Source organism: Rhinatrema bivittatum, unplaced genomic scaffold (assembly GCF_901001135.1).
Source record: "Rhinatrema bivittatum unplaced genomic scaffold, aRhiBiv1.1, whole genome shotgun sequence".
Lineage (NCBI taxonomy): Eukaryota > Metazoa > Chordata > Amphibia > Gymnophiona > Rhinatrematidae > Rhinatrema > Rhinatrema bivittatum.
Window position 1 is genome coordinate 52184 of NW_021820744.1, and position 18174 is coordinate 70357.

An 18174-nucleotide genomic window follows, 5' to 3' on the forward strand; every position below is an offset into this window, starting at 1 on the left:
CCTCTTCAGCCTTTCCTCATAGGGGAGCTGTTCCATCCCCTTTATCATTTTGGTTGCCCTTCTCTGTACCTTCTCCATTGCAACTATATCTTTTTTGAGATACGGCGACCAGAATTGTACACAGTATTCAAGGTGTGGTCTCACCATGGAGCGATATAGAGGCATTATGACATTTTCCGTTTTATTAACCATTCCCTTCCTAATAATTCCTAACATTTTATTTGCTTTTTTGACTGCTGCAGCACACTGAGCTGACGATTTCAATGTATTATCTACTATGACGCCTAGATCTCTTTCTTGGGTGGTAGCTCCTAATATGGAACCTAACATCGTGTAACTACAGCTAGGGTTATTTTTCCCTATATGCAACACCTTGCACTTGTCCACATTAAATTTCATCTGCCATTTGGATGCCCAATCTTCCAGTCTTGCAAGGTCCTCCTGTAATGTATCACAGTCTGCTTGTGATTTAACTACTCTGAATAATTTTGTATCATCTGCAAATTTGATAACGTCACTCATCGTATTCCTTTCCAGATCATTGATATATATATTGAAAAGCACCGGTCCAAGTACAGATCCCTGAGGCACTCCACTGTTTACCCTTTTCCACTGAGAAAATTGACCATTTAGTCCTACTCTCTGTTTCCTGTCTTTTAACCAGTTTGTAATCCACGAAAGGACATCGCCTCCTATCCCATGACTTTTTAGTTTTCGTAGAAGCCTCTCATGAGGGACTTTGTCAAACGCCTTCTGAAAATCCAAATACACTACATCTACCGGTTCACCTTTATCCACATGTTTATTAACCCCTTCAAAAAAATGAAGCAGGTTTGTTAGGCAAGACTTCCCTTGGGTAAATCCATGTTGACTGTGTCCCATTAAATCATGTCTTTCTATATGCTCTACAATTTTGATCTTGAGGATAGTTTCCACTATTTTTCCCGGCACTGAAGTTAGGCTCACTGGTCTATAGTTACCCGGATCACCCCTGGAGCCTTTTTTAAATATTGGGGTTACATTGGCCACCCTCCAGTCTTCAGGTACAATGGATGATTTTAATGATAGGTTACAAATTTTAACTAATAGGTCAGAAATTAGGCTATCAACTCATATACCAAGCCCTTTTCCAAAAGACTGCAAAACTCACCACCCCTGCTGCATCTCAATATAGCTCAAGGTCTCTGCTAGTCACTTGCTCCTCCTGCATAATGCACTCCCCAATAAAGGATTTTAAGAAAGAATCCCACACACCCAATTAATCCCTGATCCTCTGTAACACCCGAATTAAATGATGCTCAAGTGGAGGCCGAAAACCACCATGGGACCACCCTCCCCATGGGACTAACCATACACATGAAATTTAGTGACCAAGTCAAGGACTACATGACTCATAAGGTCACCTTTTTGGCTGTACCCACTAAACGCACCAACATTCGGAGATTTTGCAACTTTTCCAATGGCAACCGGGACACCATGCTTCTGGAATCCAACTCTATCCCCTTTGCTCAGTCCCATGAGCAAAGGAAATCTCAAAACCCTGTGCTACCTCCAAAAACCCCCGCAACATGTCCTCACAAGCATTCTCAGCTGCCGGGCCCACAAACAAAAAAATCATCCAGGTAATGTAACATGCTATCAAGGCTCATAAACGGGAACATAACCCAATGCACGAATGTAATGAACTCCTCTAACTAAATGCAAGACACCGTACACCCTATAAACAAACAATGGTTCACAAAGAAGGGAATAGGGTAAACAATTCAATGTTACCCTGCACTACCCAAGAAAAGTAATCACCGCTCAGCACTTTATCACCTGATAACTATACTTTCCTTTATACATTATTCCTATTCACAAACTCTCATGCGCAAACAAGGGTGTGGAGCGAAATGTTGCCCACCACCATATTAATTGCAGCAGGGTGGACCTTACCCCCCCAGCCTTATACTTACATTTATGTGTGTAACTCCTTTAAAAATTAACTGCTTAAAAGGATAACTTTCTGAACTGCTAACGTGCTCCCATTTACGTTGTATATGGACGCACGCAAAGTTGTTACCGTATTCTATAACCTGTGTGACTATGATACCCGCAGGTTATAAAATACAAGTACACGTGCATGCACATATGCTCACACGTGTAAAAACTAGGGATGTGCACACATTTTTTTTTTTGTTGGTGTTTCGTTTTCGGGTCCGGGGTGGGCCATTTTGGTCCACTCCCCGAACCCGAAAACTTTTTTTGATTCTATTTCGGGAAAAACCCAAACTCCCCCCCCCTTCAAATTATTTAACTATAATCCCCTACCCTCCTGCCCCCCCCCCCCCCAAGACTTACCAAAAGTCCCTGGTGGTCCAGCAGGGGTCCCGGGAGCGATCTCCCCCTTTTTTTAAGATGGCACGGGCCATCCATTGCTCCTACCATGTGACAGGGGCCGACCAATGGCACCAGTAACTCCTGTCACCAGCGCATTTTGATTACTGGCAGCCGATGGCCCAAGAGGGGGAGTTCGCTCCTGGGATCTCCGCTGGACCACCAGGGACTTTCGGCAAGTCTTGGGGGGTCAGGATGGTGGGGGTTTGTAATTAATTAAATTTGAAGGGTTGGGGTGGGTTTGGGGTTTTGTTTTTTTTTAAATGTGCCCTTTCTCCTCCCCCCAAAAAACGATAGGAAAACCACACGAAATTTCATGAGTTTTCCTTTCGTTTTGTCAGCCTCGAAATGCTACGAAATAGGAAATATCATCTTTATTTCCTATTTCGTTGCAAACGAATGCACATCCCTAGTAAAAACCACAAGATACGCAAGTCTAGACTTATCCAGAAAAGTAGCGGCACTTATCCAGATAAGTTCTGATTTATACAGCTAAGTAGCAGTTTTTAGCCACATAAGTCTGAAAAGTTCTTTTTGTCCATCTAAGTAGTGCTTTTTGGACTTTTCTGGGTATGAAAAATTGCGGGATATGTCTAAAAAAAGTGCTACTTATCCAGCTAAGTTCAAATTTGTCCGTCTAAGTAGTGGCAAAGACGCTACTTAGCCAGATGTGTGCTCAAATGATGGACCCATGTATTTGCACTTTCAATTTTTTTTTTTAATTTTTTATTTTCACACACAGAGCAAGAGTATTTCTTACTACAAAACATAAAAATGATGTTACAAATGAGAAGTAATAATATCACAAAAAAGGGGATCAATAGGAAAAACTCAGAAAACATTACTCACTCATAAGCTGACAAGCTCATGAATGAATGCTTCTAAGCCATTTCTTATGTTTATGAAAATAAAAACATTTATGTATAAATCATGTGAGTTATGTATGATTCTTTACACCGCATCAGCAAGCCAGACAGCATATCTCCTACAATAAGTGAGATCGCTCGGTCTTCTCAATCATTTGCGGTGCTTTGCTGGGAAGAGATTTCTCAAAAATAGAAAACAATATTATCAAACCGAATTGTCCATTAAGTCAATGGGCTCACTGTGCAGATGTATTTCAACAAAGAATACCGTTCTTCTTTTAATATAATACCAAAAGAAATAACTATAGAACTTACATCACTTTTCTTAAAGGTAAATTTAGAAAGGTCCTGAAATATTGGTAGAAAAGCAAAGGTAAATGTCATTAGAAACAGGCTTAACACATGGGCCTGGACAAAGGACAATCTTTCCTACTAATACTACTGGACCTGTCGGCAGCCTTCGACACTGTCAACCATGCCACCCTCCTCAACCGCCTCTTGGACATTGGAATAACAGGCTCTGCTCACACATGGTTCAAAACATTCCTTTGAAACAGAGGTTACAAAGTTAAAATCAATAATAAAGAATCCCCTCGCTACAATTCCTCACAAGGAGTTCCTCAAGGCTCCTCACTATCCCCAACTCTATTCAACATATACCTTCTTCCTCTATGCCAGCTGTTAACTAACCTACAACTAACACATTTCTTATACGCTGACGACGTTCAAATTCTGATACCCATCAAAGAATCTATCACAAAAACCCTCAAATACTGGGAAAACTGCCTCCAAGAGATCAACGAACTCCTCGCAAACCTAAACCTGATTCTAAACTCGGCCAAAACGGAACTCCTTCTCATCACCCCCGAAAACAGCAACTCTCCCCACAAATTGCTCCAATTAACACCATTGTGACACAAGCTAGAGACCTAGGGGTAGTATTAGACAAACACTTGAATCTAAAAACTTTCATTAACAATACAACCAAGAACGGCTTCTACAAGCTGCAGGTAATCAAAAGAATGAAGCCACTCTTACATTTGCATGACTTCAGAACACTCCTACAACCTGTAATATTCTCCAAGATAGATTATTGCAACTCTATCTTGCCAGGTCTCCCATCCTCATCCATCAAACCACTTCAGATGCTCTAGAATGCGGCAGCCAGAATCCTGACAAATTTCAGAAGAAGAGACCATATCTCTCCCATTCTAATTAATCTACACTGGCTGCCAATACACTACAGAATCCTACACAAGTCCTTCACCATCATCCATAAATTCATCCACTCCCAAACCCCTCTCAACTTCCAAATCCCCCTCAGTCTACTTACATCATCCAGACCCATCAGAGAAGCCTACAAAGGATCCCTGATTGTTCCCCCAACTACCGTATTTTTCACTCCATAAGACGCACCTAGGATTCAGAGGGGGGAAAATTAAAAAAAAAAAAATTGTGCTAAACCGGCTCTGCGTCTGGGCGTCTTATGGAGCAAATTAGGGGAGTGCATAGCTTTTTTTTTCTCCCCATTTTGTTTTCGGGTCTGGGGAGGGCCATTTCGGTCCACTCCCCAGATCAGAAAACTTTTCTTTCTCTGGGAACCCCTCCCCCCCCCAAAAAAACCCCATCCCAACCCTTTAAATTAACAACCCCCACCCTCCTGACCCCCCCAAGACCTGCCGACTTAATTTACTACAACCCCCCACCCTCCTGACCCCCCAAGACCTGCCGACTTAATTTACTGCAACCCCCCACCCTCCTGACCCCCCCCCCCCAAGACCTGCCGAACGTCCCTGGTGGTCGAGCGGGGGTCCGGGAACGATCTCCTGGGCGTGGGCCGTTGGCTGCCAGTAAACAAAATGGCGCCGACGAACCTTTGCCCTCACTATGTCACTGGGACCGACCGCTGTTATTGGTCGGTCTCAGTGACATAGTGAGGGCAAAGGGTCGTCGGCGCCATTTTGTTTACTGGCAGCCAACGGCCCACACCCAGGAGATCGCTCCCGGACCACTCCTGGACCCCCGCTGGACCACCAGGGACGTTTGGCAGGTCTTGGGGGGTCAGGAGGGTGGGGGGTTGCAGTAAATTAAGTCGGCAGGTCTTGGGGGGGTCAGGAGGGTGGGGGGAGGTTTGTTAGATTTTTGTTTGTTTTTTTTTATATTCGCTCCATAAGACGCACATACATTTTCCCCCCACTTTTGGGGGGAAAAAAGTGCGTCTTATGGAGCGAAAAATACGGTAAATCTACACTCCATATTACACTCAGAAACCGGGCCTTCTTCACAGCGGGCCCTGCTCTTTGGAATACCTTACCACCTGATCTTAGACTTGAACCTTGCTTATTGACATTCAGAAAAAGGCTTAAGACTTGGCTTTTTAAACAAGCCTTTCCCGAGTCTAATACCTAGGGGAGACCCTACCACAATCAAGCCGCTCCCGAGTCTGATATCCATTGAGAGACCTCTCTGCACAATGTAAATAATATCCACAAAGAGACATTACTGCACAATGTAAATAATCCACCTCTGTAAAGATTATATTATTCTTGTCTATTCTTGTCTCCTTCCTCCCCCAGTTTCATCAACCCTGTTATAATGTAACTTTTTCGCTTCCTCTGCACTGGTTAAAAAAACAATATTATTGCACCCCCTGTTGTTTGTAAACCGGCATGATATGATTGTATCATGAATGCCGGTATAGAAAAGCTTTAAATAAATAAAATAAATAAATAAATAAACTTTAATGGATTATCTAGAGATCTGTTTCCTGAGGAAGAGATGAATTTATACTCCTGGCATTTATAAAAGATTATAGTTGTTCCGGTAAAAAAAAGACAAAACATTAATCTTTACCAGGAATGACACATCTACAAGGATATCTCAAGACAAATGCATATCCCAAATATATAACCTGAGTCTCATATTAAGACAATCTTGTCTTCTTATTTGAGATGCCCTAGAAAAATCAGGAAATATTTGTACTAACCGACCATAAAAGGTATGAGAGATATTTTTAAAAGATCTCCTCATTACCTAATTTAGGTCATGTTCCACCACAAAAGACACAAGAAGGGTTGATCTTTCAATAATCTCATCGGTTGAATCTTCCAAAAACTTGGTCAAATTGGCTAGGGCTCCAGTATGGTTCTCTTTAGAATATTTACTAGCATTAGATAGAAGAAATGCCTTATTTATTAAGGGAATCATACCTAATTCAAATTTTAAATTTTCAAGGAAAAACTTTTTTAGAGTGCTTTGGATATCCTCTCCCAGCACTCTAGGAAAATTTAAAAAGAGTAAATTTAAATGCCTAGAATACTTTTCTAATAATTCCAGTTTACGAAAACAAATCCCAAAACCCTTGAGCAATTTAAAGTTGCAGGCCTGAGATTGAGATATGGCTTGCTCCGAAGACTCCACACGCTTCCTGAGATCCAGAATTTGGCCTCCCAAGTTTATATTAAGGGATTGTACATTTGTTGTCAAGGTCTCTATTTTATTTTGGCATTCTTTTACTGAGCCTCCAAAAATTGCCACAAGATCCCATAATGTTTCAAGTGTTACCACTGCTGGTTTGGGAGGTAATTGAAAAAACTCACCCCCAGTACCAAAGCAAGCCGCTCCAGGAAGTCCCACCGCAGCTACAGCTGAAATTCTCTCTCGCTCCTCCTGTGACTCCACTGGTGATAAGAGTAGCGCCAACTCCACAGCCTCCGATGGCACCACTGTCTCCAGCAAGCTGGAGGAAAACTGAGGAAACAGCATCGAACCTCCACTCTGGATAAGAGTAGCGCCAACTCCACAGCCTCCGATGGCACCATTGTCTCCAGCAAGCTGGAGGAAAACTGAGGAAACAGCATCGAACCTCCACTCTGGGGCCCCGCCCATCACGGGGGTGATGTCATCAGTCTGTGCGGGTCCATGGGGAGGAGCGGCAGGCACTGGGATCAGCGGCAGTCCATAATCCGGGGAGATTATCTCCGCAGGCAGCTCCGGTGCTCCCTCACCGGGCGTCGCAGCAGGGACAAGTCCTTACCCCTCTCTTCTGCCGAGCCAGACACGTACGACGTAATCGCTCTCTGCCCTGGAGGTAAAGTCGTGTCCGGAGGGTAAACACGAACTTTACCCGTCCTTTTTGGAGGCATCTTTCCAAAGGTAAAATAAGTGTTAGAAGAGCGACTTTCACTGCGTCTGATCATGCCACCATGTTGGGACGACCCCCTATCTGCATTTAACCCCTCCCCCCCCCCATAAATCAGCTTTTACATGCGGAAGTCAAGGTATTTTATAACGTGCATGGAAATGGAATAACCAGTTTTTCCAATTAGTCTACCAGTTCACCCAGTCCATCTGCAGCTTGTAAGGACTCTCCTGCCTGAAGTCTCCCCATTTCACTCAGACCCTGTCTAGTGATTTTTTTCACTTTTAAGATGTTTACAATCACTTACACCAGATATTGAGCAGTAGTAAATATATGCAAGTAAAAAGACTTATAAGCATGTCACTTTGGTAGACAGTAAAATAGCAACTTATGTGCATAAATGTTGGCCCCTCCCCAGAAAGCCCCATCCCACTCTTTTTTTACACTCGTATATTTACTTCTGGTCCCTGATTTACGTGCATATGTTGCAGTTTTCAAAATTTATAGAACAAATTAGATATAGATATATGAATGTCATAATATCATAAATGGACCATCATAATAAGCACCACCAGTTTGCTTTATATTTAATCATCGCTCCAATACCAACACTGGTCTTTTTTCATTTTTATATTTTTAAAATAAGATTTTCTTCATAATATTCAAATTGTACAAGTCCAGATCTGAAAAGAGTCCCGACACGTGTTTCAGTTAATTCTGCATCAGGGTATGGAGCAAATCTAAAAAGGAATCAAACTCTTGCGCAATCTGTTTGTAGCACAGCGAGCAGGCTACACATAACATTTAGCACCCAGTTTGACTCTTGACTACCAGAACTAAGTGACTCAACCATTTTAAACCTACATATGGATATAGTCATCACCAATCACAATATTTTGGGGTAATGACATCAAAAGTAACTATGTACTTGATTTAACACCAAAGGGAAAAAAGTTTTTTTCATCAAACGAAAATAACATTCAGTTTCAACATTTAATCCATAGGGAGCAACAATCTGACAATCCATTATTGCTCAGGAAATGTCAATCTTAGGCTGCATACTTCTTCTCTAATGGAAGTTTTAATTTGTTCAATAACCCATCATTTTAAGCTGAAAAAATCATGTGGATACAATGCTGAACCATTGGTGCATTTACTTTGTTAGGAGATAGGCAACTTTTATGTTTGATGAGGCAAGTTTTTAGTTCTTCCAATATATGACAGACGACATAGACATTCAATAGCGTAAATTACATTTGTAGACGTAAAATCAGTTATGCTAGAGAGATGTAAAAAAAACCCAAGACATCCTGGCGTTGGATCTGCCCACTTAAATTTGAGGTGACAGTGGTTTTACCTCCAGAGGGAAGATGCCCACTTTCCGTCATATCTGCATTAGTTGTCAATGCAGGCAACATAGATTGAGCCACAATATCTTTGATGTTATGTCCTTTTGTATATACGGTCAAAGGATGTGCATAAAAATCGGATGTAAACCTAAATCATGCCAATGCTGTTAGAGAATTGATTCTATTTCTTCTGCTTGATTTGAGTATTTTAAAGTGCAAACTAATCGGTGATCTGAAAATATTTGGATATCAAGAAGTAACCATTCACATTGAGCTTCACATTGAGCATTAAACTCATGTTTGTAAGCTGGCTTAATCACTTGCATCACATTTATTTATTTATTTATTTTTAACTTTTTTTATACCGACGTTCCTGTAAAAAAATACAAATCACACCGGTTTACATTGAAACTAAAAGATTTGCATGGGAGCGATACAAGGAAAGGTAAGAGTAATCTCTGCTAGTTTACAAATGAATGAGATTGGTACTCTGTGTGTCTCATTGTTTTGTCTTTTCACTCTATATTGGAACCGTTATCTATTTTTCTAGATTTATGTCCACCAGGACAACCAATTGTTTCGTCTTTACATGCTATATTTGAACTGCTATCTATTTTTGTAGATGTTCAGCAATCGAGATCTTATATCTGTGATGCTAAATGCATGCTAGCTAAAATCAACTCTATTGAGTTTGATCCTCAGTCTATGGTGTTTGTCACACTGGGCATTCAATCTTTGTACACAAATCCCTAAGTTAGAAGTGCTTAAAATCATGGAAAAAATACTGGGAAACTGGCCAAGACCACACAGAGTATTGTCCCTCATTCATTCATAGACTAGCAGAGATTACTCTTACCTGGAATTATTTTTTATTTCAGAGCAAGTTTTATTTACAAAAACACGGTATTGCAATGGGAGTCACTATGGCTCCCAATGTAGCAAATCTCTATGTCTGAGCCTTTGATTCTTGGTTCTAATATATTAAACTATATTCAGTATATATAGATGACATATTCTTTTTGTGAACAACTTCATTGCAAGACTTACAACTGTTCAATGCATGGTTAAATTCACTTGATCATAATTTAAAATTTTCAAAGGAATGTCATGATGACCAGATATTTCTGGATATATTGGTTTACAAAAATGCTGATAGATTGAAGACTACTATTTATAGAAAAACCTATTGATTGCAACAAATTTTTACATTATGAATGCTTCCATAAGTTTCATATGAGATCTAATTTGCTTGGACACCTTTTGTGTTTGCATTAACTATGTTCAGAAAAGAATAGATTTATTCAGCATGCACAAGAATTGGGTACACAATTATTGCAAAGTGGATATGTGATGCGAGTGATTAAGCCAGCTTACAAACGTGTTTAATGCTCAATGTGAAGCTCAATGTGAATGGTTACTTCTTGATATCCAAACATTTTCAGATCATCGATTAGTTTGCACTTTAAAATACTCAAATCGAACAGAAGAAATAGAATCAATTCTCTATCAGCATTGGCATGTTTTAGGTTTACATCCGATTTTTATGCTCATCCTTTGACCATATATACAAAAGGACATAACATCAAAGATATTGTGGCTCAATCTGTTACTTGCATTGACAACTAATGCAGATATGACAGAAAGTGGGCATCGTCCCTCTAGAGGTAAAACCACTGTCACCTCAAATGTGGGCATTTCCAACATCAGGATTTTTTTTTTATATCTCTGATATAACTGATTGTATGTCTACAAATGTAATTTACGCTATTGAATGTCCATTCCGTCTGAATTATGTACATGATTATTGCAATGTGGATATCCAGTGTGAGTGATTAAGCCAGCTTACAAATGTGCATTTAATGCTCAACGTGAATGGCTGCTTCTTGAAAACCAAACATTTTCGGAACACCGGATAGTTTGCACTTTAAAATACTAAAATCAAGCAGAAGAAATAGCTGTCTTTCTACATCGGCATTATGTGCTGAGTTTACATCTGATTTTTCATACACATCCTTTGATCACATATACAAAAGGACATAACATCAAAGATATTGTGGTTCAATCCATGTTGCCTGCATTGACAACTAATGCAGATGTTCAAAACACGAATAATGTTATAATAATAATATTTGTTTGTTAAATACTATTGTTACTTTCACTGTTCCTTGTAATAATGTTCAATGGTTGATTGTTATTGTTCAATGTTCTATGTAAAAAACCCCAGTCTAACCTCCCAGACCAGGGCAACCTTTTCGTTACTTGTAAACCAGATTGATTTGTATTGCATACAGGAATTCCGGTATATAAAAATTAAAAATAAAATAAATAAAATAATATAAAATAAATGTGGAGGTTGCTTGATGTGTAAAACCATTGTCACCTCAAATAGATGGGCAGATCTAACATCAGGATTTTTTTTTTTTTTTTTTTTTTTAATCTCTAGCATAACTGATTGTACGTCTACAAATGTAATTTACACTATTGAATGTCCATGCTGTCTGTTATATATAGGAAGAAATAAACGGATGATAAAAACTCGTCTCATCAAGCATAAAAGTTGCCTATCTACTAACAAAATAAACACACCGATGGTTCAGCATTTTATCACACACTCACATGGTTTTTCAGCTTAAAATGGTGGGTTATTGAACAGATTAAACCTTCCATTAGAGAATAAGTATGTAGCCTGAGGTTGACATTTCGTGAGCAATATTGGATTTTGAGATTGAGCACTGTTGCACCCTATGACCTAATGATGAAATTGAGTGGTATTCTCTTATTTGATGAAAATAGCTTTTTTTGTGTTAAATCAAGTAGGTAGTTACTTTTGACGTAGGTTTAAAATGGTTGAGTCATGAGTTCCTGCTCGCCAAACTATAAGCATATTGCACAAGAGTTTTTAATTTTATTTTCTTTTTATAGTATATGAGAAGATTTGCTCCATACCCCTGATGCAGAATTAAGTGTTTGAAACATGTGTGTGGGAGTTCTTTTGGGATTTGGATAAGTACTATTTGAATATTATGAAGACACTTTTATTTGCAAAAAATTAAATATGAAAAAAGAGCAATGTTGGTATTGGACCAGTGATTCAATAGAAAGCAAAGAAAGTGAAAAACTGGTAGTGCTTATTATGATGGTCTATTTATGATAATATGACATGCATAGATTCTATATCTAATTTGTTCTGTATAACCTATAATAACTTGGACACTTTTATAGTCGCAGTTTTTAAAATAGCTTATACTTGTGTATATGTAATTTTTTACACATACATCTTATGAAAATTCACCTTTAAATGGTGTTTAATTTGGTCACACTGAGTATCAATTTCAATGCTACACCATTTGCAGTGTAAACGTTCCATTTCACTTCCTTCTCCTGTTCTGAATTTCTTAAAACTTTCAAAACTCTCCTTATGTTCTGAGACATATTGTGGTACAGTTTTTCATTTTTTCCCCCATTTTAGTGTGTATCTTCAACTCTACCATAGCAAATTCAAAGAGCAGTAGCATGGAAAAATGGAGGATGGACTTGGTTGGATGGTGAACATGAGATTCATTAACTCTTTCATACCAACTTCACATTCTCTCTCCCTTCTACTATTCTGTTGCTTGCCGCACTCTGTTACTAGGTTCTTCATCTGATCTACTCTACTACAAAATCTATCTTTGCCCCTCTTCCCCCAGACCTACAATCTTCAATCCACCACTGTGAAACCTCTTTATCCACTGATGCAAATGTTCTCCAAGTCCAGCATCACAGTTATCCTCACAAGGATTGTGCCTTTCCAGCATGATTATCCCTCCCCACTGCCAGCAAGAAGAGAATGGCATATGGCTGCTTGGTGACTCATCAGGCACCGAAGCAAAGGGAGTCCAAGCCAATCCCCGTTGGGGACTCCTCCAGGGACAAGGGCCCGTCTCTGTACACCGGGAAAACTTTCACCTAAGCATTGGCTCCTCTCGGCTCCTGTGCAAGAGGGTGGCTGATGTCAGAAGAAGGTCAGATGCATATTTTCACTGCTTGGGGAGGAGGGAGGGAAGGACTCGAAATGCAGCAGACTTTTCAACCTGCACTGCATTCGAAGAGCTGTGGAAATGCTGCCTCTGCAGCTGTTGAAGACGCACACAAATTGAAAATGAAGGTCTCAAAATTATATTTTTTTTCCCCTTATTTTATATCTCTTTCCCAACCCACAGTCTCGTCATTGCAGTGACAGTCCTCAGCCAGGGGCCATACAGTTATGGGCTCTAAATCCAGCCACTAGTTGTCATTTATGTGCGATGACTGTGACTGTACCCCTCCCATGCGCTGTGAATGCTGCCTCCACAGCATCTCTAGCTCTGGCCAACCCAGGGAGCAAAAGTCCTGAGCTAAGAATTGAATCCAGGCCCCCTTCGCAGAGCAGTACACAGCACTGTCACTGAGCAACCAGACCAGCCCTAAGTAAATTATATCCTTAAAATCATTCCTGTAGGGAGATTCTCCAAAGGAGAGCATATTTGTATTCCATTGGCAAGGTTGACATGAAATATAGTCCAAATTACAGCACTGTGGGATGATGTTCTATGACATTTTAGATGACCATCCTATACAAATTGCAGGGTCAATGATCTAGTGATAAGTAGTTAGAAAAATTAACTACCGAAGCCATTTTGAAAACCATGAGTGGAGTATCCAGGAGCATATTGACAACTATAACCTCAAATGACCACTTGTGTAGGCTGCATCCTCTCTCTGAGTCGCTTGAAGTCACATCGTATATGGCTTATGTATTAAAGAAAGGTCTTAGAGACAACAATTATTTAAAATATCAAGGGCAAATTGATGACTTCTCTAGTGCATCTACTTTGGTAAGCCATCAGAGTAGCATGGTTGTGACATTAAAAGACATATTTAGATCTTGTGGTGCCTTACAGTGATTTCTTTATCCTTTAGGTGAAATCTGTGCACTGTACAGCTGGCGAGACAGTTGGGGAAGGTGATATTCTTGTGGAATTGGAGTGAAGCACATTTCTATTGGAACATCATGCAGTCCATTGGCCCTTCTTTTTTTTTTAAGTTAGATCAAGGTAAAAGATGCAATTTCATCTCTTGGATGAAACATTCCTGTATGGCACATTTTAAACAGTTGTATTTATTGATTTGAGTTTACTTTCTGCAATCTGTAAACACTGTGAATAGAACTGCCAGCAAAATACAACTATTTACATTTATAAATATTTTGTACATACAAAATTATATATTGCAGGAATTTTCCAAGGTCAATTACCGGACTATATGACAAAAATTAAATGCTTCTTTCTGATCTTTTACAACATAATGGGGTGGCATGTTTTTCTTTGAAATGGAGACCAAATATATATAAAATTGCATTACGTTACCTTTGGTTGTGAAATGAAACTGCCTATTACTACAGCTCTCACATAGCAAGAGAAAGGCCTACCTTGAGGTTTCATGTCCAGTGTCACTTCACATATACAGTAAAGATATGTTTTCGTAAGGACAGTAAACATTATTCTGTATAGGTTGGAGAAATGTACAAACCTGATATGTGACTACAAATAAGTCGGGGGGGGGGGGGGGAGTTGTCATAAAAGTTTTATTGAATGTTAGCATTGAATAAAAAACATACATGTGCCATCACAAAGAAATATTATCAGAAACATATTGATACCAGCAAAAACAATCATCCCTCCCTTCCCCCCAACCCTCAAAATATACCCATATAGTGAAACTGGATGTGAGTGAAAGCCATTACGACAGTTTAATGAAATAAAGAAAGGTCATGAAATCCCAATGACAAGTCAAAGCAAGCTATTCAGACGGTAAATTTACCCCACAACCCTGGGCTTTTGTAGAATCCTTGTTTGCCCAGCCATATTCCAATTGATAACCTCCCTGAGGTCCATAAGCAAAGTTAAAATGAAAGCTGGCCAAATTGCAGTATATCACCGCAGATATGAGAAGGATTTCAGTTTAATGGACCGGGATTCCAAACATAACAAGTCAATCAATTTTTTGTACCAAAATTTCCCAGTAGGAGGAAATGACTCCATCCAGCGTAAGAAAATACATTGCTTCCCCACTAGGCAGCATTTGTAATGAAAAAGATTGGTGGTTGTTCCCAGATACCCATTCTCCCAAGGCAGACCCAGTAGACATATTTCAGCCGAACTTATTATAGACGTTTCCCCCCCATTGTCCTACAAAATGAAATATAGCCGCCCAAAATTTCTGAATAAACGGACGTTCCCATAGGCCATGGCCTAACATCGCTGCTACTTGTCTGCAGTTGACACTTATTGTGATCGGCAATTCCAGCCTTGAAGACCCAGTTGAGAGAATAAATCATTTTATTCAGAAGTTTAAATTGAAGTTCTCTAAAAATTACTTCAGAAGAACGATATAAAGAGTTAACACGGACAAACATGTGATCCTCATCTATAGTAAGTTGTAATTCTTTACTCCAAGCAGTAGCTAGGGAAGATAAGAGCCCATAGGATTGAACAGAATGTAAAAATCTATATAACCCCGACAAGGTATGCTTTCTACTACCACAGACCAAATAAAACCGTTGAAAAGCCCCTGAAGTATATTGGTTAGATTGCAAATGGAAATTTGTCATGATATAACTTTGAATTTGCAAATAAGTGAGATAATGGTGTGGTATAAACTCCAAATGAGAGACAATAAGAAAAATGTATGAACCTTTTTCATGACCAGATTAAGAAGAGGTAATATTAACGCCTTCCTATTCCCTTCCAGTTCTGTGTAAAAAGCCACGGTGTCTCCAGGAGGGGAAACGAGGATTGCCTCTAAGTGGCATTAAAAATGACGTCTCCCACGGTAATGACAAAGAAGCCCGTACAGATTTCCATGCAGCTTATGCTGCTCTAATCCATAATGATTTAAACAAGCATGAAGGAAGGGATTTCCATGGTGCACGGAGAACATATATTAGTGAAAGGGGAGCAACCAGAGCCTTTTCTAAATCCAGATCTGTATATAATCCCACATTACCCATCCAATCCCCTACTTGCCACAAGTTAAAGCAACATTATAAAATCAAATATTGGGAAATCTTCCTCTGTCATCTTCTTTCGGGATCATTAGGTTTACACGAGACATCCGGGACTTCTGTCCTTTCCAAACAAAGTTCGACCAAATCCGCAAAATCATCAGTACATCTTTGCAGGAGAGTATGACTGGGAGCATTTGTAGTAGAAATAACAATTTGGGAAGGAGCATCATTTTTATTAGTGTTAATTGACCCATTAAGAAACAGTAAAGCACATCCATTTAGCACAAGTCTTCTGAAACTCTGATATAAGGGGCTTAAGATTCAAGGAGAACCACATATCCGGGTCTCTGTGGTTATATAAAGCAAGATATTTATCCTGTGCCCGTTTTAAGGGGAAATTCCGCTAAAGGGGTTGTACTGTGCCCGAAAGATCCAGCACTTCCAATTTGTCCAGACTGAGTCGCAACCCAGAAAAACTGCCAAATAGAGTAAACAGCTCGAGTGCGTGGAATAAATACTCACGAGCCTTAGGTAGAAAAAGCAATGTATCATCCGAAAATAACCTTCACCTTAAGAAAGGGAAACTCAGTCAAGCCATCAGCAGGGGTTATCATATCAATAAGCATCAGCACTAAAGGTTTGAGAGTCAAAATAAACAATAAAGAGGACAGCGGGCAACCCTTTCTAGTGCCCCTAATTAAAAAAAAGGACTGAGAAAAGGAATTATTTACCCATACTGTAGCTTCTGGATTGGAGTATAGAACTTGAATAGCCTCAGATATGAAGCCTTGAAAACCATCTATGGGTAATAATACATTCCAGGAAAATCCATGAGACCCTGTCAAATGCTTTTTCTGTATAAAAGTTAATTAGGACTGGATCTATAACACCCAATCTTTTCCAGTTTTCCAGTAAAGTAAGGAGCCGTCTAACATTTAAAACCTCTCTTCTGCCATATATAATTCCCACGCCCCTTATTAATTAGAGTAGGCAAGATCATCTTGATCTGATTGGCAGACAATTTAGCATAATGTCCAGATTCAAAATAGAAATGGAACGGTAGGAGGTAACCAATGAGGGATCTTTCCCGGGTTTCGGCAGGGCAATAATGTTAGCATGCGCCCCACCCGAACCATAGTGTCAAATAACATCTTAAGAACCATAGGTATGCTCCCCTTATGAAGTCTATAACATTGAGCTGTTAGGCCATCCAGACCCGGAAATTTCAGCATGGGAAGCTCTGCAATCACCTGCTGAATTTCCTGAATATGTATAGGTTTGTTCAAGGATTCTACATGTACAGGGGATAGTTTGGGCAAATTTACTCTCCCCCTAAAATTATCCATTTTTGTGATATTGCTATCTTTAGCTGAGTACAATTTCTGGTAAACTCCAAATGCTTTATTAATCTATGAGGAAGTAACCGAAGCACACCTAAAATCCTTAATGTTAGTAACAAAAGAGGAAGAATGCTTAGGCCATACCAAATTGGCCAACATTTTCCCAGGTTTATTTCCATATAAAAAAAAACATGTTTCAAATTGGAAAGGGAAGAAGTAGGCCTTTGATGCAATTTGTCATTTAGTAGTTTGGAGGTTGCCCAGAACTCTTTTTTGGTCTGTGGAGAATGGTCAGTTGTCAATCGGTTTTGGAGAGATTGCAGCCAGTTAGTGAAAAAAGAAAAATATCACTGTCAAGCTCCTTTTTCCGTCTTTTCGTATAGCTAATGATAACGTTCCTCAACACTGCCTTGGCAGTATCTCAGAAAAGAATGGGATCATCCATATGGAGTTTATTTTTCTCATAATGCTCTCATTTGTTAACTAAAAATTTCTCAAATTCCTTATCTTGAGCCAACAATCTGGGCATCCTTCAATCCACCTTTGCTTGGTCAAGCATATAGAAATAAAAAAGAAAGCAAAAAAAAAAAAACAAGCTCTGCAGTAAAAGTTCAGTTCACATTCTCTTCCTAGAAATTCAAAGAGGAGAATGTCATTCAGCCAAATGAGAGAGGACTAAGTCAAACCAATGTAAGGAATATAAAACGTGTGGAATTCTACAAAGGGGCATTATTGTGCTGGATCCATGCACTTCATCATACTCAGTTGGAAAAATCCTGAAAAATAAGCACACTCTGATCCTTGTATTGCAACCTCTTCTTTTGATAAAAGGCTTGGAGGATTATGCCTTTATATGAAAAGTGGGAGAGGTTAGCAATCACAATTCTGGGTCTAGATCTCCCGGGCACATTAGGCCCTATGCGATGTACTCTCTCAAAAATCATTTTTCTTGGAGGCCAGATAATCCCAACTCTAACAGCAACCAATCCTCCAGTAATTGGGCTAAATTGTTAGTCAAATCATCTTCCAGGATTCCCACAAACTGGAGATTTTTCCTACGGGCACGGTTTTGAAA

The 18174-nt window shown here is 39.6% G+C and overlaps 1 protein-coding gene across 1 annotated transcript in view; it reads left to right on the forward strand.

Annotated features, from left to right (window-relative positions):
- The window catches only part of LOC115082069 (propionyl-CoA carboxylase alpha chain, mitochondrial-like), a 61443-nt gene extending 47388 nt beyond the window's left edge, over positions 1-14055 (forward strand). Inside the window, exon 3 of the mRNA XM_029586335.1 lies at positions 13674-14055. Within this exon, the coding sequence (XP_029442195.1) occupies positions 13674-13742 (69 nt within the window). The 3' untranslated portion in view covers positions 13743-14055. The remainder of the gene's footprint in view (positions 1-13673) is intronic.
- Positions 14056-18174: the final 4119 nt, after the last annotated feature.